Source organism: Hydractinia symbiolongicarpus, chromosome 11, assembly GCF_029227915.1.
Source record: "Hydractinia symbiolongicarpus strain clone_291-10 chromosome 11, HSymV2.1, whole genome shotgun sequence".
NCBI classification, from domain to species: Eukaryota; Metazoa; Cnidaria; class Hydrozoa; order Anthoathecata; family Hydractiniidae; genus Hydractinia; species Hydractinia symbiolongicarpus.
Genome location: NC_079885.1, coordinates 21,755,327 through 21,778,033, shown reverse-complemented (window position 1 = coordinate 21,778,033; position 22,707 = coordinate 21,755,327). Strand labels below are relative to the sequence as shown.

The following is a 22,707-nucleotide window of genomic DNA, read 5'->3' as shown; positions in this document are numbered from 1 at the left end:
AAAGTACACATTATTTTTTTCGCATTGTATGCTAACCTGATCTCACACCCATTTAAATTTTGAATGATTACATTGTTTGATTGCTCTGTTCATAAAAGTAACTAGGAAATTGTTGACGACCGTGAAGTGAGCACAGATCGAAAGTTGATATTTTTACCTCAAATTGTGCCTGCTGGAGGCTTTGTAACAAGTGTTTGGCCTTTATTTCATCCGTTCTTGAAAAAAGTGCCCGTCGTAAGGTGTGCGCCAAAAAGGATGGCTGTTATGAGAAAATTTCACTGCATTTTATTTATTTATCATACACATATCGCGTTAATGATAAAACATGGTATTTATATATATACATACAACACAATGGATCTTTGAAGTGGCACCAGATTGTTTTGACCCCATGCTACCGCCTCAGAGAAAACACCCTTTAAAGGCTCCATTAAGGGGGGGGATATTCACGAAGCGAAATGAACGGCGAATTCGACGGCGAATTGTATCTGAGCATGCGCAGTTTTGTTTGTTTTGATTTTGCATCGAAATATTTGCTTCGCTGAGTAGAAACAGTTCCTACTTTTTCGCGGCTAAAGGTTTCGCTGCCAGTTTTAGACCAATCAGAGCGCGGTTAACCAATGTAAACGATGAATTTGGTGTCTAATTTATTTTGTCGTAAAAATTAAAAAGCGAATTTGCCATCGAATTCGCCGTTCAATTCGCTTCGCGAAAATCGCTTTTTAGAATACTCGGGGCCGAGGGTTGCTTTTATTTTACAGAAGAAAATATGCAGCATGAATAAGGTAAGAAACGAAAGTACACGTCCTATAAACTTTCCGTCAAGTCAAAAATTGAGGATTTATTAGGTTGTTTTATCTACATGTATTTTGTGTAAGCGTACGAGTAGGGAAAAGAACCGTTATGTTGTATATTCATCCTTGGAGGAAAGTTTCATTACAGCATAGCTAGCTTGCTAGCAAGCTGAGGAGGAAACAAGCAAAACATTTGTAATAGCTAGCTGGCTACTTTGGGGCTAGCAATTTTTTTTCTTAAAAAACACCTTTCTACAGTTTAAGTTGTCTTTCATTTCTTTGAAAAAGGAAGTAAACAGAGTGAATTTAAGGCCTTGACCAACATGGGCATTATGAGTATTTCTAATTTTCCGAAAAAATAGTTTTTATAAGTTGATTGACAGATAACAGTCAGATAAATGTGGATAGAAACCCCAAATAGATCTGATCAAAGTAAAACAAGGGACAGGTCTAACTTAACAAAGTAGGGTATCTTCTCTCACATAATTGCCTTAAATCCTTATACTACTGTTTTCTTCAATCCAATGTTCAATATTGATACACCTTTACGATAATTCAATTGTACATGCGTTCCTACGGCTCTCCATCGTTTTACAGTATTGGAAAAAAGGAGGTAAAAATTGTGTTCTTATGAGAGTTTGTTAGAGACGAAAGCGTGTTTTCTTCAGTTTTTTAACTTCCGTCATATTAATTTCTTTCAAATTTTCAGGAAACATTAATAATAATAACATACAACTTATGTGTACTTTTTATTAAAAACAAAACGCGGCAAGAAAAGTTATCACGGCAAGAAAAGTTATCATGTTTTCTCCTTAATAAACTCTTATAAAAGTGTGATGTTTACCTCCTCTGATCGCAAAATAAGCTGCGATGGAGTGTTAGTTTTCCCGAATTATCATAAAGGTGTATTAGCTTGGGGCGCGCTGGTAAAATTAACTGTATTTTTAAAAATGTATTCCCAACATAAACATAATAGTAACAACAATAATCACTTTATTCCACTAAACGCTGAAACCAGTTACAACTTTGAATGTTGTAAAATAATACATCAGTTTGTATATAAATAATAATATTCCATCATTAATAAACTGCCTCTTTAAACTTGTGTCTTAATTAACAGACGTGTAACCAGACAAACACAATGCTTTATTAACCATTCAGTTTGAACATGTTCTATGTTCCTCAAACCTGGAATCAACTCCCTTCCATTGAATAACCATTCTTCTTCTATCTCGTTTTCTCCTTAACAAAAAATTAAAAGACCCTTACGTTCTTTTTTTTAATACTTTTCCCTTTTTTTTTCTCAGGAAACAAGGATAATAGTGATGTAAGAAGATAGATGTGTATATTATTGTACATGGCTAGCCTCACAAAGATCGAAAAATATACCCTGTCTATTATTTCTAGGAGGGGCCATGACTTTGATGGGGATTCCTGCAGTATTTAATGTTTCCTTTGAGCTACCCAAACTCAATTAGGGTCAGGGCTCTGCTAGACAACTCCCTGCAGCATCCAACAGCCCACACAGTGCGCCATTTTCCCAATTTTCCCCACATAGCTTGGGTTGACCCGGGGCTATGGTACTGTTCAATTGCTTATATTGAATCGCCACCAAGGGAAATCTAACCCTGCCAAGTGGAATCAAACCTTGGTCTCCCGCACAAAGTACAAGAGTGATAACCATTAAACTATGGCGCCATTGAATCGCTGGCAACAGCCCTTAAAATTAGCGTCGGCATTCAGCACTGCCGACGTAGAATACTAAAATATCGTAGTTGTGAAATTTTTAAATAACAATGTTTTGGTTTTGTTTGAGCTACTCCTACTTATTGTGACTACAAAATAACTACATTCGATTTTTAGTAAGTTAGGCCATTATCACTAACTAAAATCATTTAGGCTACAGAAATACTGTGGTGCCATTCGATTTGTAATAATAATCTTAAAAATTGTGTATCGTATTAAAAAGAAGTCCAGAAGTTCTTTCTCTCACACAACACAGCAGGCAATAAGTCAGCCCTGCTGTCGGTTTTGTAAAGAGAGACGTTCTGTGAAGACTCTAACAATTGAGTCTCATGTACAGTTTTAGTTCACCCTAAACTGTGCTGGTGACAAGCATTTTCAAAGCATGTCACTGGAGACTTCTGCGATAAACAACATAATGATGCCCTAACCCAATGAGTTCATCTCGAAACATAAAAAGCCAGTTGGCAGTGAACTGTTATATTAAACTAACGAAGTTCACCATCCGGACGGTATGTCAAGAAGACTTGTACTGCATTCCCATTTGTCATCGTCTTAGGAGATCAATGCATCAAATTTATGAGGGGTCTAGCCTTAATAAAAGGTGAATGACGAAATTTACTGCCAGCCGAAAAATTTCACTGCAAAAAAAATATTGCCGACGCAAATCAGTTAAAATGTATCTCATGTCGGCAATTTTATTGCCGACATAAAAAAATTCTAATTTTAAGGACTGTGGCAAGGGGAATCGAACCTTGGTCTCCTGCACAAAGTACAAGAGTTATATAATCACTAAGCTACAGCGCCACAAATTGTACCATTAGCGAACCACTGTTGAATTTTCTGTGGACTAACAAGTAGTAATACAAAGTTCAGCCTTTCTAATTAAATTTACTTTCTAATTCATCATACTATTTCGCGTTTACCCATCTCATGTCAGCAAAAAAATGTGGATAATAATTTTTGTTTTTATGATTCTCCTCTGCAATCCACAATATCATGTCGGCAAAAACAGTGACATTAACTTTTATTTCAGTGTCTGCCATAGATAAATTGCCAATTAAATTTAAGCTTTTTTCTTTTCCAAGCCAGCTTGTTTACATTTAAACTATTTTAATTCTATTCAAAGAAAATAAGAAAAATGCTGAGCAAACATTATTAATTTTTGCATGTAAGAAATATTCTATTGCTTTTCTATTTATACTTTCTATATATATATTTACGATAGATTCAAGGCAAGTGAAGGATTCCATAAATTGCAAAAAAAAATTGCCTTAACAAAATTTTGCCAGGATGAAGTTCTTTTTTTTATAATCAACTCGGCATTTACCCTGGTACATGAATTAGAAAGGTTGAAGATTGTCTGTTTTTTATTGATTTAATCACTGCATTTAATTGAACTAACTTTTGAAATGTGAGGTTAGTGGACTGTGCAAATATTAAAAAAGGGAACTCCCTAGAAATCCCTTGCACTGCACTGCTTCAACCTTTTACGAAATACTCTTCTTCTCTCAGCACAAAACTCAAGAATTTTTATGAAATTTTTAAAACCAATTGATTTTTTATATCACTTTCTTCTTCAATAAAAACACTTACAAGCTTTCATTATTACGTTGTTCTGCTTTTTTGAACATAAAAACTCTTGAAATGTGCTAACTGTTGCTGATGTCTCAGTACGGCCAGTTTTCATGAATTCTTGGGGGCTTTGTGGACCCAAGAAGGATTATTCTGTTGTGAACGCGTGTTGGATCATGTGACTCACAAATTTTAAACACTCTCTGCCTCCATGGTTGCAAAAGTAGCAACCTGCAGCCTGTTGGCTGCATAGCATCATAATGTCACTACCAAGCAGTTGTGGTAAGTGAATAAAGAGGGATGACAAAAAAAGTAAAGCATCATAGAATTAACAAGATCTACACTACCTGATATAAAACGTGTGCATTAAGCAGTAATTATTTTTAAAAAAGGATTGTTGCCATGCTTTGTTTCACATACACTATTTTAAATAATTTATGATAAAATAACTTTTATAGACTTTATATTTTTAGAAAGAAATATTTAATTAATATATTACCATTGATGTTCTTGTGACATTTGGAAAAGATGAGTTTTAGTACAGTTGCAATAATGAGAAACCCATCCTTCCGTTTAGCACATCGATGTTTGAACTTAACAAAACTGAAATGTCCTTGTGGCATTCTTTTTTCTAATTTTAAGCAAATACCCAAGCCTTCAACCAGAATACAGACATTATATACATCATGTATTCTTTATGATAATGATTCAAACAAACCAATTGATGTTGCAAAAGAAAATGGAAAGGGCACTGAAAAGGAAGGCAAGTTAAAGCAAACAGGACAGTTAGCAAAGGTTTTTGCTGAATATGGTACAACAGCTGTTGTGTTTCATACCACTATTTCTTTAACATCTCTTGGTATAAGTTACATGGCAGTAAGCAGGTGAGATGTTTTATTAGTTCTGTTTTTGCTTTAGGAAACTTTCTTCTCAGTATGAAAGGTGATTGTGGAAAGTATTATTTAAATCTGTTTTGTAGATTTATAGCAAAATAGGCCATACTTTTTTTAGGTACCAACATTGTTCTCTGATTTGTAAACTTTTTTTGGTGTCAGGAATTTTCCATTGAAAAATGCGGGGGTAAAAAAATATCAACAAAATCAGGGTAAAAAAAACAATGGCTCCTACCTAGGGAATAATGGTGAATTTTTAGTTTTGGCTGATTTTTCATTTATAGGAATATCTGAAGCATATTTTGTCCAAGTATTAAGTTTTCAAGGTTAATAGTTTTTAATTTATGATTATTTAACTTTGGATGTTTGAAAAATTATGACAAACAACTTTCAAACCACATGCATTAACTTTTTATTTCAGCTTTTTGGTAGACTTGGGTTAAAGTTTTGTTAATGCTGTCATAATACAAGTATCATAGGGTGTTACTTGTATATATTAGTTACTGGTATATATTAGCAGGAAAGGGGTTGGTAGTAACTCAATTTTTTGTCAGACTTGCAAGCATTGGGTACATAAGAAGTGCAGTAGTATTAGTGGAAGGTTAAGAGCTGACATACAGTTTGTATGCAAGCGTTGCAAAGGTGAGATTATAGAGAATGAAGTATTTCCAGCTTTAATGATGTACAACAGTGGCTCGTTAGAGATAGTTAAGAACTTCTGTTACTTAGGTGATATGTTGGGCAGTGAAGGGGGTGTTGGAAGAAGTGTTACTTGCAGGATAGGTTCTGCTTGGAAAAAGTTTAGAGAGTTACTTCCTTTATTGACTAGCAGACCGAGAAAGACTTGGCAGGAGGTTATAAGGACAGACTTGATAGAGAGGAAGTCGAGTTTAGATCTAACACAGTCTAGATCAGATTGGAAGAGGGTCATTAATATACCCCGTCCAACCCATGCTAGCAAGGAAAACGGACGTTAAGCCGAGAATGATGATGATGATATTGATTTTACTCTGAGTAGGCTGTTATTCTGGAATGACTATGTTTTTTTTTACCCAAAATTTTTTTTGATAAATAGGGTAAAAAATAATATAGTTTTTATTATCCAATGTTTATTTTTTTTACCCAACTACAGTAATAATGGTATAATTGGAGATGGTAGGTGTAAAATAATTATTTACTTCTATTTATTTTAGATTACTAACTATATAATTGCATATTTTTAAGTAAATCAACAAACTTTCTAAAATGCTTAGGTCATATAGACCAAGACTTAGTCCAAGACTTTGTTGTTATGAAAAACTTAAAGACACGTTTCAAGGATAATATGCCAGGTCATGACTGGACAAGGTCATTTTTGAAGCGCCATAAGTTGAGCCTTAGAAGGGAGAGCAGATGCAATTAGCCCGAAAGAATGTAGCCTCTGATCCTTTTGTCATATACCGATTTTTTGAAACACTGAACAATGAAGTTGAGCGTCTTGGAATAAAGGATAAACCCGAGTGTGTTTACAACTGTGCCGAATTAGGGTTTCCAACAGACCCCTGAAAATGTAAATATGTGGGTGAGATTGGCAAGAAATGTAATCAAGTTACAAATGGCTTAAACAGGGAAAATACAACAGTCTTGGCTGTGTGCTGTGCTGATGGTACTTCACTGGACCCCCCTCATCATTTTTAGTGGAAAGAATCTTCAATCGACATGGTTAGAGCAGAGCAGAGCATATGCTCTAGAAAACACTTACTTTAGTGTAAGTGACAGTGGTTGGATGACCACAAAGATATTTGATCATTGGTTCAGAGAATTTTTCCAGTAGATGAAACAAAGTACAAGGTTTCTCGCCTAGACAAAGTGAAACTAAACTCTTACATGAAGTGGAGAGAAGAAGGATCACCGGTTGACGAGGATGGATCTCCCATCTTAATCAATCAAACCAAAGAATCAAACATAGCATTCAACCAAAACAGTTCACAAGCAGAAAGCTCTTTTAACGAAGCAGTACAGGTGTTCGTGTCAAATTGCAAATCGCCCTCTTTAAACCCAATAAGTCACCAAAGAAGTTACCCTTCTCTGTTCGTTCATTTCAAGATTCCATTGATGAGGAAAGTGTCAATTCAAGTTTTGATGATCAGATGGCTTCCTGCAGTACACCACACTCCAACCAATTAATGAAACTAGAGGAGATCTTGAAGCTATTAGAGCGTAATGCACCTCCAGGTTATAAGTATGCAATTTCACTTGTCCGAAAAGAGATGGACAGTCTTGAAAAGGTTTTAAAAAGAAGAATGTCATCAATAACAACACCAACGTCAAGTGGAAAAGATGCCCCAAAGAGACAAAAAATTTCAATGAATGGAGCAGTATTGACAAGTCCTGAGTATCGAGCAAAAATTGCAGCCAAAAAGAAAGCAAAAGAAGACGAGGAAAATGTAAAAAAAAAGAAAAGAAGAGATTGAAAGAAAAGACAAAACAACAAAAAGCAAAGGCAAGGAAGGCTAAGAGCCAAGTCAAGAAAAACTAGAGGCCCTTAGGCCTTGAGGTCAGCGCGACTGAGAACTTTAAATGTGTGAGCGAGAATTGTTTATCCACGAAAGTAAAAAAGAAAATTTTCTTCCGCTTCAAGATAGTAAAATTTACCCACTTTCCTCTGAATGACGATATTAGTTCAAATATCGATAGCGTGAGATAATTGGCATATTACTGGGCACGGAGAAAGGAAGTACTATTTCTCGAAAGTTCAAATAAATAGGAATCTGACTTTTCAATTTGAATATTCCCGTTTTCAGTTGCAATTGAAGTGGGCAGTTCGTCTAAAGCAAGATATTGACTGGTGTAACCTAGGCTGACGTAAAGATCATTTCCTGGTGTCAAAATACGATCAAGATCCCATTCAGTCCAGTAACGCACAGACGCAATAGAAGGGTAACAGATGGCCCACAAAGCATTGCACACGCATTCTCTACCCGCTGATTTTCCAAATCTAGAATGAACTTGATGAAATGAGCCCATTACTATTTTATCTGGGTTGACAGGCCCGGGGTTGGACTAAACGTCACTAGCCATTAGAAAAGCCAAAGTAATATTTACACAAAAATTGAACAGAATGGAGCTGGCCTTAAGAGCGAGAAAATTTCTTTAGAAACAGTAGTTCTGAACTTAGCTCAGTGGTTGAACTGAAAGTTCCAATAGCAATGCGATATGCCTAGATTGTAAAAATACAACAAAGTAGAACAGTAAAATTATATAGCTAGCTATATATATTTTTTATATATATTATTTTTTATTGTAAAAAAAATCTATTCTATAAGTTATATATATGTAAAAGTATATTGTAAGACCAAGGTAGTGTCCAAGTCTGACAAGAGATTAAATAGTAACAAAGTAAACGTGTGTAAACAAGTAACCAAGTAAACCGTTGTTCTTTCGCTTGACCTATAAGAAAAGAAGAAAAAAAAATTACACAATATTTTGTAAACAAAGGGAAGAAACTTTTGCAAGAAGGAAAATTTGCGAAAACTAGGGACCATCAAAAGCTCCATTTTCGATTTCGCAATCCAAATTAATGCCCCATAAAGTAAATTATGAGGATAACTAAATATATCAAGACTGTATTAAAGAAAAAAATAGTTATGTTGAAGAAGAACTACTTTGTTCATCACTAACATACTGCCAAGGGGCTCCCAGTTCTGGGGACCGCGGATCGAATCCCACTCACTGGTTGGCATGAAAATGTATTCATTCAGGATGACGGAGAGAGTTGTGTGCACTACTACGAGCTTTGAAAGCAGTTTCACAAATAAAATGAATAATCACAAATGCAAAACATGCTACACAAATATCAGGGTGCGAAATTGGCCAGACGACTTCGATTTTAACTGTAAAATACGATCGTTTTATCATATGTATTTCTCCTGTCTCTGGGCCCAAAGCGATATTTTTTTCTGCCATGGATATTAACGTCGAAAAGATCAACCCCCACCCTCCTAACGTCAAATCGAAACAGGAGAGATATATTTGATAAAACGATCGTATTTTACAGTGCCCGGATTTTGTCTGTTTACGAGCGGAAGAGAGAGGGACCTTCCATGTAGCATTAAAAAAAATACATTTGGTCAGAATGTACTTCCGTCATCATGATGGCAGAGCGTGCTGGTGGGGGTTTTCAAAGTAACGTCAAATCAACGCTTAGTTTGGCAATATGAGCATATGGATGCCTACCCTAAAAGATGGCAAATTTTTTTGCCCGCCCATCACATTTTCATATGCAAAAATGACACGAACCGAACATTTTATTGATGTCGGCTTTAGCAGTTAGGACAGTAGGTCATTAACTAGCTATATTTCAGTTAATATATAGCTAGCTAGCTAGCTTATTATATGCAGTGCGACTGGCAAAAATTAGAAACCTGTTGAGGTTTGGGAATACTTAAATGCATTAACAGTAGCTACCTAATAGCTAGCTAGCTATAAAACAATAAATAGATAAGTAGAATAACTTGCCTTGAAAATGGTCAACGAACAACAAAACCAGTGAGATCTTCAGTGTACGGAGACGTAGCTACCAGTCGGACAGCCAAAACCAGAAATATATTTTGTTTTATTTATATTTTAGCTGTATTTCAGATCAGATCAGATCAGTGTCTTTCTTTTAAAATGTCGTTTGGTTCTGGTAACTCATGATTCCTGCATCCTGATTGGCTGATGAGTGGAAAACGGCCTTTGGATTAAGTAGGCGGTAATAAGGTGGTCGGGAAGCTGACTAGGGACGGACAGAATAACACACGAACACAAAAAGGCAAACTGAAATGAAAGATCAGCTACCTGACGGCGCTGACCAATAAACAATATAAAAACAGGGGCCATGATTTCCGAAAAATGCTTATGGGCATGGTACGTGATGACACTGAATCAGAAGAGGAGGGAAGTGGTGAAGATGTAGATATCCCAGGAGAGTCAGACAATGAAAACCAAGGAGTTATTAATGAAGCCAATGATAAAAAAGAAACCGCTGATCACCAAGGCCAAGAAAACACCGATCACCAAGGCCAAGAAAACACCGATTACCAAGGCCAAGAAAACACTACCTCTACCCTTGATCATTTAGATGATCACAACATTGGAAAATTCTTCGCTGTATTCTGGACAAAGCCTAGAACCTATTATTGGGGCAAGCTTTTGAAGGTTTTTGCTGAAGATGTTGAAGCAAATGCTGATCAGGTGAAAATGCAGTTTCTCAAGAAAGTAGAAAATTCAAGTGACCCTTCTCACTTAAAATGGGATTGGCCGATGAAAGAAGACAAAGGAATAGTTGATGCAAAACTTTGTTTTGCTGGTCCTTGTATCCCAAATCTTACATATGCGAGTCGTAAAAAGGCGCACATGACCTTTGAAATTGAGAAGGAAGTGATGAAGAAATTTCATGAAATCCCAAAGCAAGGACTCAAATGAAAAGTTACAGTTAACAGTATATATACACTCTTGATATTATTAGTTCTTTTGTTAAGATAAGTTTGTATTTGTTGCAGAAATTGTATCAAAATCAAAACTTCAGTAATATATGATTAATTTGAATTAATGTCTTATTTGTGCATTATCTGAGATGAAGACTTGCTGGCTATCAAGCTATGGGTGCCATTTACCATTACTAAACTATATATACTGTGAATATTGCTTGATACAGGAATCGAACCTGAACATTCTTCAAACTTAACTTAAATATGCATCCATTTTTCTACTTGGATATATTACTGAGCTACATTTTAATATCATTTCTTATGTGCATTTCGTATTTTCAACAACTATCTTCATACATATATATATCTAATCTTTTGTTCTAACTTTATGTTGTGTGTTAACTTCTGGAAAATGTACTTTATGGACATCGGGGTAAAAAAAATATACAGTTGGGGTAAAAATTATATATTTTTAACTTTCAATTATTCTTTTTTACCCCATTCTTGGTTTAAAAAAAAACATCACAATTTTCAAAAAATTTCATACTTCTCTAAAAGAAATTTGATCAACCTTTTTTGGTATTGTTTCCCTATCCTTATTCTTACTTTTGGCAACAACAAAAAAAGTCAGAATATATGCAGTTTTTATTTAAACTGAAAGTTTCTAAATTTTGTTCTTTTTTACCCCCGTTGACTATACCGCAGAAGATTAATACACTGAAGGAAATTGATATGGTGGAGCGTCTCCGTTTCTCTCTTACGTAATGTTGTGGAAATTTTATTTTTTGCAGACCATTCCAGGAGACCTTAATTCTGCCTACATTCACTTTTGTAAACTTGGGTGAAAGCACCTTTACTTTACCAGTTAGTTAAATAATGCTTTTGAACACTTATCTTTTTAAAAAATAAAATTTATAACAGCAAAAAAAAAAAAAAAAAAAAAAATAGTTACCAAGAAGAGATTCGAACACACGACTACCCCTGTGTCGGTGCTCAGAGAGGCAAAATTTCCATTCTTGTAGGACACATTTGCGTTTTAATACAAGCCCGCGAGCTTGCAATAACTTAGAAGGTGGAAATAAAATGATTTTGAATTCTATAGACATAGGAAACTAAGGAAGCATCAGCTAAACATTTTATTTTTTGACATTTTTGTTAATAAATTGCCATTAATAAGTATTATTAAGATGTTTTTTGCCATCAATTGTGTATGAATTCATTTTTAAAGAGAAACTTTAAATTTCAGTTAAATCGTTAATTCAGGTTGAATTTTGATTAAAAAATAACAAAGTTAATATGTGTTGGGAAGATAACAAAGGACTAAAATTTATATTAATGACTATAAAAACACTAGAATAAGAAAAAGCATTTTGTTTGTATGTTCTTATTTTTTACCTTTAAAGCCTAAAAGTTAGGTGTGTTATTAACAAATTGATCATGCATGATCTTCGTGTCACTGAACACTAAGTTTTACAACATAACCAACTTATTAATACAGGATTTTTTTTGTAATTTTGTATTAACTTTTCATAAAGGAATATCGTGCACAGTAAAAAAATATATTTTTTAGCTTTTAGGAGTTCATTGATTCTAAAATCAGTGTTTCTTGTTTTTGTTTAAGTGGTATCGACGTTGTTGGACTAATGCAAAAGTTAAATTTAATCACAGAAGCTTCAACACAAGCTACTGTTGCTGGAGGTGCTACGACTTTCGTTATTGCATATGCTTGTCACAAAGTTTTTATGCCACTGCGTATTTTCGCCACAGTCACCTGCACTCCACTGATTGTAAAGAAACTTCGACAGATTGGATTACTAAAGATACCAGCTAAGAAATAACTTGTCTATATATCCGGATTTTTTTTATCTATTTTGATAATGTTCACATTTGGCAATCGTGTTGTTCTTCGAGCTCTCTTTGCTTGTATAATTATTTGAGTTTAATTTTTGGGCAAGAAGAAGAAGAAGAGACATTACTATAGGCATGATCTCATACGTTGCGATTTAAAACGGGTGTTATTTTGTTTACGACTGCTCTGCCATATAATGTGAGTTGACAAGTTTGAATAAAAAAACACCATAGCTTTGTACTGCATTTTTTATTTGCCACTATGCGTATACTTATTTCTGTTATGCTGCGAATGTTAGTTAATTATTTGGAAGATTTTTGAGACCGAATAACTTTGAAGGTAATCCGAGGTAATAAAGATAATTCTAGAGCCCAGAAAATTGTTTAAGAAGTCTTTAAAAAAATTTTTTTTGAAGAAGATATTTACGTTCGCATTTCAAGTTTTTGACACGTGGTCAATATTCACCATTTACCTGTAAAAGGATATAAATTCAAATCTTACCAATAGAACAGGATAGTATTTATGTCCTTTGTTTCTTAGTTTTGCACAATATTATTGACATCTAAAGTGGCATTTTTCAAATAAGGTTTTTTTAAAAATGGTAACTAATCGGACCACACATTTACGTAGTAAAGTGATTTATATTTTATGTGGATAACCTCGTTAATATCGAGGGATATACCCTGTTTAAAGCTCTCATTTGAGCTATAAAGATCTCTGAATATTCTACCCAACTAGATAACAGTCTGTCACAATTTTTTGTCCTAATTTTCTCTTTCTAATCAAAATTTCGTCACTTAAGGGTGACAAGATAAAATCATGTAACGCTTTTTTAGCATTTTTTTTTTGTTTTGTGTAACTGGTTATTAGTTTTTAAGGTTGGATTTACACGTTAATTTTTGTACTTACTGTCGCCTTTAATATTTAGATTTTATTTATAAAGGAAGAGAGCTAGATTTTATATATATTTAATATTCCCTATAGTAAAAATGTACTGTGGAAGATCACGAGAGATAGGGTGTAATTTTTCTTTATCAAATGACGCTAAAAAGTTTTATACAATAAAAACGTCAAATTTTCAGGTAAACTGGCTATATTTAGTATTTATTCTGGTAAACCACAGTAATATCTGGCGCGCATTGCACCTTAATTGAAGGGCGTTGTTGCGAAATAAAGAGACTGCTTGCGGTTGTTGCACTTTTAAATTGGGCGGTTAAAGAAAACCATGTTCAGTTGTAATGTCACTGCGGATTTTTATCTGTATGTTAAAGCAACCCAAATAAAGCTACATACACACCTTAATGTATTTCTGTATGTAGGGGTAGAGCTCGTTCAATGCATCAAGTCATGCGACTTAAAAAAGTACTGGTTTGTCCAACCTCGTTTCTAGCGCCTATTGTTGTTTTTATATGTTCTGACCGTTCTGATATAAAACAGACAACAGGCGTTGGAAACGAAGTTGTTTGTTAACGTAAAATTAATCAGGTGAAATCTACCCAGCCAACACAAAATTTGAGCTTGTTGCGTTTTTTGCGTTAAGCTCTAGCTACCTGTCGGCACAATTTGTAACATCGATTTTCGACAATTATGAAACGTGCATTTAGTGTGTACCATGAACTAACAGAAAATTTTCATCAATTTGTTTTGAAAAATTCTCAGTTGCACGATAGCCTGTCGCTGACATATACAAATGTTTTTAACCTCATTCCTAGGACATTTTGATTTGTTGATGAAGTTGATAGCGACGAAAAGGATCTTGTTGCCCATGAGCTGTTATTACCAACAAGGCTATGAAATTAATCAAAAAGGAAAAATTCTCTGGGAACAGGGTTGGCCTTTGTAAGGTAAAAATATTTTCCTACAAGATAAGCGTGCCTAAACATTATACCCTTTATTCTGTGTCCCCAACGTCGTCCCCTGGGTCTTGAAGCCCCGAGTCCTTCCAGCTATTAAATAGGTAACATGCCGTAGGAACGGGTTTGTAACTTCCAAGGCAATCTCCATTTAGATAATTCCAAGCTCAAAAAGCATTCCATCTCACTGGTATTTTTTTTAGGGACTAATACAATCAAATTTTAACTAACGCTTCCTTAGTTTTTTTATAGATCTTCTGTTTTGTTAAGATTTTTCCAAAAAATGGCATATATTTCTTTTCCTCTTTTAATAGAGAAAATATTGTTCAAAAATATTTCATAACTGTATGTGAAAAGCAAATCTTCCTACAGCTTGAATTGTACAGAATCTCGAATAAAAGCTCCTTGGTAACAAATTCTTTGCGCCTTGAATTTTTTCTCTTTTTTTTGTTTGGAACTTTTTTTTTCGCGCAAATTGGCTCAGGGAAAATTGTTATTCGATAAATTTATGACACCATAGAGAAAGATAAAGAACATGGAAGTTTTCCTTTTTCTTAATGTACCATACGTGGATTAATTTTCGCAAATTTCCGCCAAATTCACGAAAATAAGTACGCGAAAAGTTTGAAAAAGCCTAATTCGCGAAAATAAATCCTCGTGAAATTATAAAATGGCTCATTCGCAAAAATAAATCCTCGCGAAAATTTTGAGAATAACATTTTTTTCTTCATCTCTTTTTTTCCCCTAGAATTCTGTGGGCACAGGGCATCTAATCAACGTCGAAAAGTCCTGTCAGTTGTGATCTTTTTTGTTTTTGCCTCGTGCTTGCAGCATACATGAATCAATATTTAAGTCTCTTGCATTTTGCGGCTTTTTGGACAGGATCCGTTTTACTTTTTGATTTCGGCTGTACATCAAACTGAACGTTGGCATTAGGATCCTTCTCAATAAAACTACCTGTTATAACTTCGTCTTTCGGTTCACACTAGAGTTCTTGTATCATTTCTTTATAGCGTTACAACAGCAAATGGCCTTTAATACTAGCCGGAATGGTGACCGTCACTTCCAACACAATCTCCAGACCTCCTTGAAAAAGCAGTGATTTTTTTAAAATGAGTACTCGCTTTTGATTCGCGAAAATAAATCCTCGCGAAAAATTAGAGAGTGGTTGATTCGCGAAAATTTTTTCGCACTAAAAATATTTGGAAATGACCAATCAGCGAAAATTAGTCCTCGCGAAATTTTATTCACTTAAGGTAACAAAGATAACATAGGTAGGTCAATAGCGAAAGCTGGACGAAGGGAGACAAATTCCTACTGTTCTTTGATTTTGATCTTCATTAATATTGCTAGTCCCATTGTATAGCTATTTGGTTTGGTGGATTTTACATACAATGCAATTTATTAAATTGTTCATCACAACCTCGTCCCCGAGCCTGTTTGTCTTTCTTTCTGATGGTGGTTATCCCGACGTAAAAAAGCTCAAAGGAAATGTTTTGGCGGGAAAACAGAACTTCTGGGCAATGGTGAATTTCTCCTTTGCGTTTTTAAAATGCTCGAGGATGTTACACGTGGGTTTAAGTTTTTACGTCAACAAATTTTCGGTTTGCTTATTTATTTACTTAGTTTATTCATTTACATAAAAGTAGCATCGGTATGTTAAAATTTGTTTACAAAAGAACCATTACGTTCTTAAATCTTTTTGTTTCCAGCATAACGACGAAAGTAGATTACAACCTCACGCTAAACAAACTTCCAAAGTATTACGGATATTTATCGCACTTTCTCTTTCTTAAAATAACACTTTTTATTTAAGCACTTGTAAAATTTGTTTTTAATACTTCTCTGAAATTTCTGTGGTCTCATAGTATTGTAAGAAAGAAAGACTATGGATATAAATTTAATTCTGAGCTGGTTTGGCTTAATGCTTTTATTTTTAAAGGTATGGAAGAATTAAAAGTTTTTAAAGACTCTTTTGATTATTACTTTGTACTCATTACTTCGCTACCATTTTGATGTTAAGCAGACGTTATATGGAAAAATGTTTTTGTGACAGGGACAACTCGAAAAACTACTGTGACTTTTAAAAACAAAGTGGAAGGGTGCAAAATGTCGGTTTTTAGGTGTATTGATGTTATAAATGAGGTACCATCTTTAAATGTCTTTCGCGCCAGAAAGCAACAAAGAAGCCCTGGAGGCGAGGTTACATTCCTAACTTTTAAAGCGCAATCTACATATATGTCATGTTTGCTATAGTTAAACAATACATGGGATGGATAGTGCTTAGAAAGTTTAAAAGGTAAAACGGGAGGTTAAGGGATACAAAAAACACTTGCCTAGCTACAATAACAAAATACGCGTTCATGTGCATAGTTAACTGAAGAGATATAATTAGTGTGGCTTAAATTATTTTTAACACACAGAAAACTCAATTAAAAAATATCATTAAAATTAATTGTAATTCAAGAATGCCACACTTTTCTGAGAGGAAAGAAAGTTTTACAAGCGCTTTCAAGATGCTGAACATCGCTTTTATGTTGATCTTTTTGTTTAGCTATTTACAGGTACGAATGTGTGCGCGTATTTTTAACATGATGGTAAACTTCAGCATTGTCTTTTTCAACATTAACATTAAAAATAACACTACTCAGGATGTAATCAACTAACTTCCAACCCAACTCAGTTTTTCTGGTAGTGAAATTTCCCTACCTCGAACTTGCACGGGACTGGAAGTTATTTGTTCAAGATAGAGAAAGTTTGAGATAGATAAACAGTATGAGGGGAAATCCGGCAATAAATAAATAAATTAAAAGGAAAACAGTGTTTGTCCACCGTATCATATTTTATCATGTTCAAACTTCGTTACCAGGGTTCTTATTCAGTTTTTGATGCGTTAATACACCCTTGTCTCCAAAGTTCTTTTTTCATTTTTTGATATTGGTATCAAAATATCAATGAAATCAAGTTAAAAAAGAGCCCTGGGGACGAGGTTGATCATATCATATCCATTTTTAATCTCTATATTATAGTCGACAGAATGCAACAAAAAGATCGACATTTTTTTCGTATCCTATAGCAACCCACACCACACGACAGCCGACAGTAAATGCTGTCAAATTGAAACAAGTGATTGTCGTCATAAATGCGACAATGAATTTGACGTTTGCATCACGGATCCATCCATCGCTGCAGCGTGTAATTACGCAAAAGTCGAGACAGAAGGCTTCTACTTCGATGTATTTGGATTTCATCTTGGCTTAGAAAATAACCTTCAGAATCCAGTAGAGAAGTTGCTCAATGTTTGGCCGGTACATATATTAATTTGTTTTTTATGCTGATGCATCCATTCATTGTTTGCTTTTATTTTGTCACTTATCTATTTCTCGATATACTAGTCGGATGACGGGTCCGCCCGTTCGTTATCTATTGCATTTTATGTGTCTGTAACAGGCTATAAAATCACGCAGAGATTGAATACAGATGAGCCCTGGGATTATCTAATATTGAATGGCTTTTTTCAGAGGAATTATACGCCTACTAGACACCCTCGTCCCCAGGGTTTTTTGCTTTCTTGATATGAGAGATAACGTCGAAAAATATTTTTCGTCGAATTTTCTTATATCAAAAAGACAAAGCACCCTGGGGACGAGAGTGGCCCACTAGCGTATAATTCCTCTGAAAAAACCCATTTAATATTAGATAATCCCAGGGCTTATCTCCCTCGTTTTACTCTATGTGTTTTCCATTTTGTACCAAAAACTTTCTTGATTTTTTCATCGTGACTGCCGACTGAGTTGTGTGAAATATCAGTAGGAGTTCTTTTAAGCTCAGACCTCTAGGTATATCTCAAATAGCCCTGGGAAGAAAAATGGTTCGCTATCTTCTGTTTTGCGCTAAAAAAATAAAAAAAGGTCCTTAGGCGTTGAGTACTATTTACATTCTCCGTTTCAACACTGCTATAAATGCCCAGTGTAAAAACGTTCGTTCATGCATGCCAATTATTTATTCATTCGTTCATTCATTCACCCAATCATTCAATTATTCTCCTATCTTTGTATTTCTTTCCACCCATGACAAAAAATGAGAATAATTACTCAACAAATTTTATTTTAAGGAAAAATTGGATATCAATATCGAGGTGTATAACATTGTCAGTCAACGAAGAGATCTGGTGGCACGTTTCAATACTCAGCTCCATGTTTTGCAAAATATTCAAGCCAAAATCTACCAACAAGAATTCAACATGTCTTCCGGTAACAATTTCCAGGTTAAGAAGCTTGACCTGAAGGTCATGTAAGTTCCAATCTTAACACATACAACATTGAAAAAAATTTCTAGGAAAAACTTCCAAATGTCAAATATCACAGCCACAAGTACAACATTTTTATAGCCACACCATAGCTTGGATGTTCGATGCTTTTGTTGTCCATGCTTACAATGTTTACTGCGAAGTTAGGTCTTTAAAAGTCAGGTTATTTTATTGGCTCTAAAAAAGAACGAATTGTGGTATACTGATTTACTAGTTTCGTGCCCAGAGCTTTTTGTCTCTCACTGGCGCTGCGCTTACTGATAGGTGGAGAAAAAAATGTTCGTCTCGCAGTCAGATATATAAAATGAGACAACAGATCCTGGAATCGAGGTTATTGCCGTGACACATTGATTACTTTGTATATTTAAGCCCGGTCCACACTAGGCGCTAAGTCACGTTAGTTGTGTTACTTAAGCTGTAAATTAAATGAGTTTTAAATTGTTCGTCTAATGTAGACTATAGGTTAAAATATGCGCATTAAAATAAAGTGGAAATTATCGACATTATCTTGTCAGTTTTGTTCAGCGGGAAATTTTCCAGAAGTGAAAAACAGCCTTACCTTGACCTTGCAGAAACTGAAACTAGCATTTTCAACGGTGTACACCTGGCCTAAACATTGACTAATTTAAAGCGATATCATCCACCAACTGTATTTTTTTATGGGCTACGGAACGGCTGTTGGTTTTCGACGTTAGTGACTTACCCGAAAGTCGAGATGATGGCTGCGAAAATCAAACTGGGTATTTTTTCGACATATATGTAATTTACAGACTCGAACATATAGATATATCTAGAATTGTTATCTTCTCCAGCCTTGGTCATGCTTTCATCTAGAATGAGTCTCGCTGAAATATTTCTTTGTGATATACTTTTCGAAAATATTTTGAACCAGCGAGCAAAGTGCGCTGGTCTGTTCATTGCGCAAAACGCGTTGGATTTTTAATATGTGCGCACGGAATGTAAGCATTTTAACCGTAGCCCCTTTAAGTTTTCAAGAATTTGGCCAAAAACAACCACATTTCAAAATTTCAATAATCACTGACAGACAAATCTGCCAAAAATTTCTTTACCAAGTCTTCAAGTACACTAAAACAGGAATAAAACCATAATTGCGGAGCCATGTTTGAAAATTGAAGCCTGTAAAATGGTAACTATTCTTTGCGCTTTCTAAGTTTGATGATTTTTGACGACGAGAAAACAACAATAAGACAAAAATAGCTGCCATCCAGAAGTTTCAGTATCTGAACATGCGCATTAGATCTTTTTTCAGGCCGCAACGTCCGCAATTTTGGTAGCTTTGAAAGTTAAAAGGAGTCAGCATACTCTTTGCAGCGCTTATTACTTTCAATAACCAATTAAAATTTAGAAAACGCTGCCATGTTTAGTAGCGATGAGATTTAAAATATTGAGTGTTAGGAGTTCCAACCAAAAATGATTTAACAGCAGATTGTAATAAAAAGGGTTTCTGTAAGGAATAAAAAATCATTTATATGACCTGATCTTTGCTATATAGAAAAAGTTGCATTCCGAACTACGTTCTACCCGACTGTACCAAGCTATATTGCGTACCACAAGACAACGCGACGGGACATTATACTTGCGATGAAAAAACTGGAGAAAAAGTTTGCCTTGATGGTTGGATGAATGTAACAAGCGATTGTATTGTAGGTAAGTTACGAGAGTAAAACGTATATGGGTCGGACTTAGCAAAGCTTTGCTTTCGTTAAAGCGGACATTCTCTAAAGCAGACATTCTTAAAAAAATGTTACTCTGGAACAATTTCCTAATAAACCATTATATTAAAACCTTTCTAAAGCAGACAGTTTTCAAAGCGACACCTCCTTCAGGTCCCACGAAACTATTTCCCCAGAATTTACTTCTATAAAGCAAACAAAGAATATCAGGAATCAAGATTTTATTGTTTCTCTTTTTATCTAAACATAGTCATAAAAAAGAGTCTATGGTCTAAACACCTGTTTACAATACTTTCATGTTACTACCCAAAATTTCTAAAAACTTTTCTATTGAGCAAAATTTTATTTCTTCAAGCCAAATTGTCTTTCATAATTGTTTCTTTGCCAACTAGGGAGGTGTAAAGGGTAATATGACATATCCAATGGATCTCCGACTTTGGAGCAAAATGTTCCCACGTTTTTCTCAAAAATTAGCAAAACAAATCTCCAAGAGGGACACGTCGCTAAAGGGACAAAATCTCTGGTCCTGTAAGTATCAAGTTTATTTCAAGTTATTCTTTTATTTTAGAAAATATAACGACCACTACTGCAACTCCATCAACAACAACTTGTTCAACAACAACACCCGATATTCCAACTACTCAAATGACTTCCACAAAATTTGACAATATTGGACCAACGAAGGGTATGAAGGGTATTTGATACCGTAAATAATCCTCTCCTTCCAATAAGCTCTCCCTTTGAATAAACCCCATTGAAGTTTACTTGAGTTCAATACATTTATTGTGGAAGAAAAATACTCTATGGTTAGGCTTGCACATTTTTTCCTCAGTAGCAGTTGTATACAGTCATAACCATTTCGTCAAGCGAGAGAAAATTTCCGCCTTTGGATAATTTGGTTTTCACATTTTTCCTTCTTAAACAAAGAAATTCAATAAATTATCTCTGAATGGTGACCATTAAAGTTGCCACTTAGAAATCTCACCCTTCCAATAAGCCCCCTGTTTCAAAATGCTCAATCATTTCATTTCTGACAAATAAATCCACAGGGGGCCTAATCGAGTATTTAGGGCACATGATTGGTACTTCAAAACACTAGGTAACTTAGCAAATTGACTATACTATCTTAGATCAGTCATTTTTCTCTGTTGCAACGATATGATGGTTAACTATGTCAAGTACCCTTTAGCGTTCTACACCATTTCTTAGCCAGAGGGGCGCTTATCCAAATTTAAAGTAATAAACACAGTTATTTTTTTCATTTTTCACAAGGAATCTTTTTAAATCATTTCAAAATATTAATATTTATATTTCTCTATTTTTTTTCTTCTTTCAAGTTTCACTTTTAAGATTGAGCAACTCCTCCGTATCATTTATTGTACTTGAGTACCAGAGATAATAATCTAATTACAACAAGCGCCCCACCCTGCCCCACCCTCTTCCTATAAAAGCAGCCCTTGAATAAGAAGCCTTACTGAGAGTCAAAACATTACGTCGACTTCTTTAAACTGTGTTTGTTGTATAGCACACTACTGACTAACTTTATTTTCATTTATGAATCAGAGTCATCCATAAACGGCCACAAAAATGATGTTGTCATTAAAGTCGGCGTTGCTATTGGTTGCATTGCGGCAATCGCCGTTATCATCGTTATTGCAATCGTCATCAGGAGACGGTGTAAGTACATACATATATAGATGTGGAGAAAAACGTTTTCTTATAATACAACCTTGCACCCACTGATGCATTTAAAGAAATTACAACTCCTTTTCTGCAGTTTTCAGTTGATAAGAAGTTAGAAATTATTTTGCCAAAAAAGCTTATTCGCGAAGTATTGTGCGAGGAAGTATTTTCACTAAAAGCGCCAAAATATTGAAATTTAAAAATTATGTTTAGTCAAAAAATTTGACACTGGAAATGATTGTTGTCCCATTTTTCCATCAAAAAATCCATACACCTATGTTAAATAAGAAGCGAGAGAGAATTTTTTAAACGTATTTTGTGCCTACAAAGAATTTTCAATTAGATATTAATATGTCATCAGCAGTTGCGATAGGAATTTCAAGTTTTCCGAAATTGCAGCAAATTGACGAAACGTTTGCTGCGTTTTTTCTGTCATTCTTCATATCAATTTATTGTTGATATTTTCTTAATATTTGATTTATTTTAGATAATAAAGGGAAATATGAATCCTTCTGATGGAATGGATGTTTCTAAATTGTTTAAAGGTTGTTTCCATTTGACTGCACTTTACGCTGTAGCGCATGCGCACTATCGCAAAGTTAGGTTTTTATTTAAGTGTTAAAAAAAATCTCCTGGACATTTTTGCGTGAAAGTGAAGTCAAATGGATATGAGCATTAACTCGTCAATTATCAATGGGACGATGTAAATATTATATTGATGTATATAGTAGACAGCACATAGAAAAGATGGAAAAAAAATTTTAAGATGCCGAAAATTTTGTACCTGTTTTAAACTTTTTGTATTATATTTTGTAATAAAGCATTTTTTACTTCTTGCAAGATCTATTTTAATGTTGTTAAATC

At 34.6% G+C, this 22,707-nt stretch overlaps 2 protein-coding genes across 4 annotated transcripts; both read left to right on the top strand.

Moving 5' to 3' along the window:
* The first annotated feature begins 734 nt into the window (after nucleotides 1-734).
* Nucleotides 735-13,396, top strand: LOC130614509 (protein FAM210B, mitochondrial-like). Of its 2 annotated transcripts, XM_057435938.1 has the most exons (3): nucleotides 735-785; nucleotides 4,586-4,996; nucleotides 12,077-13,396. In XM_057435938.1, exons 2-3 carry the CDS (start codon nucleotides 4,641-4,643, stop codon nucleotides 12,291-12,293), a joined length of 573 nt encoding a protein of 190 aa, XP_057291921.1. In that variant the 5' UTR covers nucleotides 735-785; nucleotides 4,586-4,640; the 3' UTR covers nucleotides 12,294-13,396. The 2 variants fall into 2 exon arrangements, with proteins under 2 accessions (XP_057291921.1, XP_057291920.1); XM_057435937.1 differs by lacking the exon at nucleotides 735-785 and having other exon boundaries at nucleotides 4,235-4,996.
* Nucleotides 13,397-15,938: 2,542 nt separating this feature from the next.
* Nucleotides 15,939-22,678, top strand: LOC130613689 (neurogenic locus protein delta-like). 2 transcript variants are annotated; one of them, XM_057435017.1, is made up of 7 exons: nucleotides 15,939-16,099; nucleotides 17,187-17,465; nucleotides 18,272-18,450; nucleotides 19,980-20,134; nucleotides 20,729-20,845; nucleotides 21,724-21,837; nucleotides 22,331-22,678. In XM_057435017.1, exons 1-7 carry the CDS (start codon nucleotides 16,046-16,048, stop codon nucleotides 22,357-22,359), a joined length of 927 nt encoding a protein of 308 aa, XP_057291000.1. In that variant the 5' UTR covers nucleotides 15,939-16,045; the 3' UTR covers nucleotides 22,360-22,678. The 2 variants fall into 2 exon arrangements, with proteins under 2 accessions (XP_057291000.1, XP_057290999.1); XM_057435016.1 differs by lacking the exon at nucleotides 15,939-16,099 and adding an exon at nucleotides 16,569-16,721.
* Nucleotides 22,679-22,707: the final 29 nt, after the last annotated feature.

What these genes read in the sequence shown, in the direction of transcription:
- LOC130614509 (XM_057435938.1), top strand. Translation starts at nt 4,641, where the DNA reads ATGAGTTTTAGTACAGTTGCAATAATGAGAAACCCATCCTTCCGTTTA. An exon ending in AGTTACATGGCAGTAAGCAG is followed by an intron (nt 4,997 to 12,076) that starts GTGAGATGTTTT and finishes TTTTTGTTTAAG; the next exon opens with TGGTATCGACGTTGTTGGAC.
- LOC130613689 (XM_057435016.1), top strand. Translation starts at nt 16,626, where the DNA reads ATGCCACACTTTTCTGAGAGGAAAGAAAGTTTTACAAGCGCTTTCAAG. An exon ending in AACAAGCGATTGTATTGTAG is followed by an intron (nt 20,135 to 20,728) that starts GTAAGTTACGAG and finishes CTTTTATTTTAG; the next exon opens with AAAATATAACGACCACTACT. An exon ending in CAATATTGGACCAACGAAGG is followed by an intron (nt 20,846 to 21,723) that starts GTATGAAGGGTA and finishes TTTATGAATCAG; the next exon opens with AGTCATCCATAAACGGCCAC.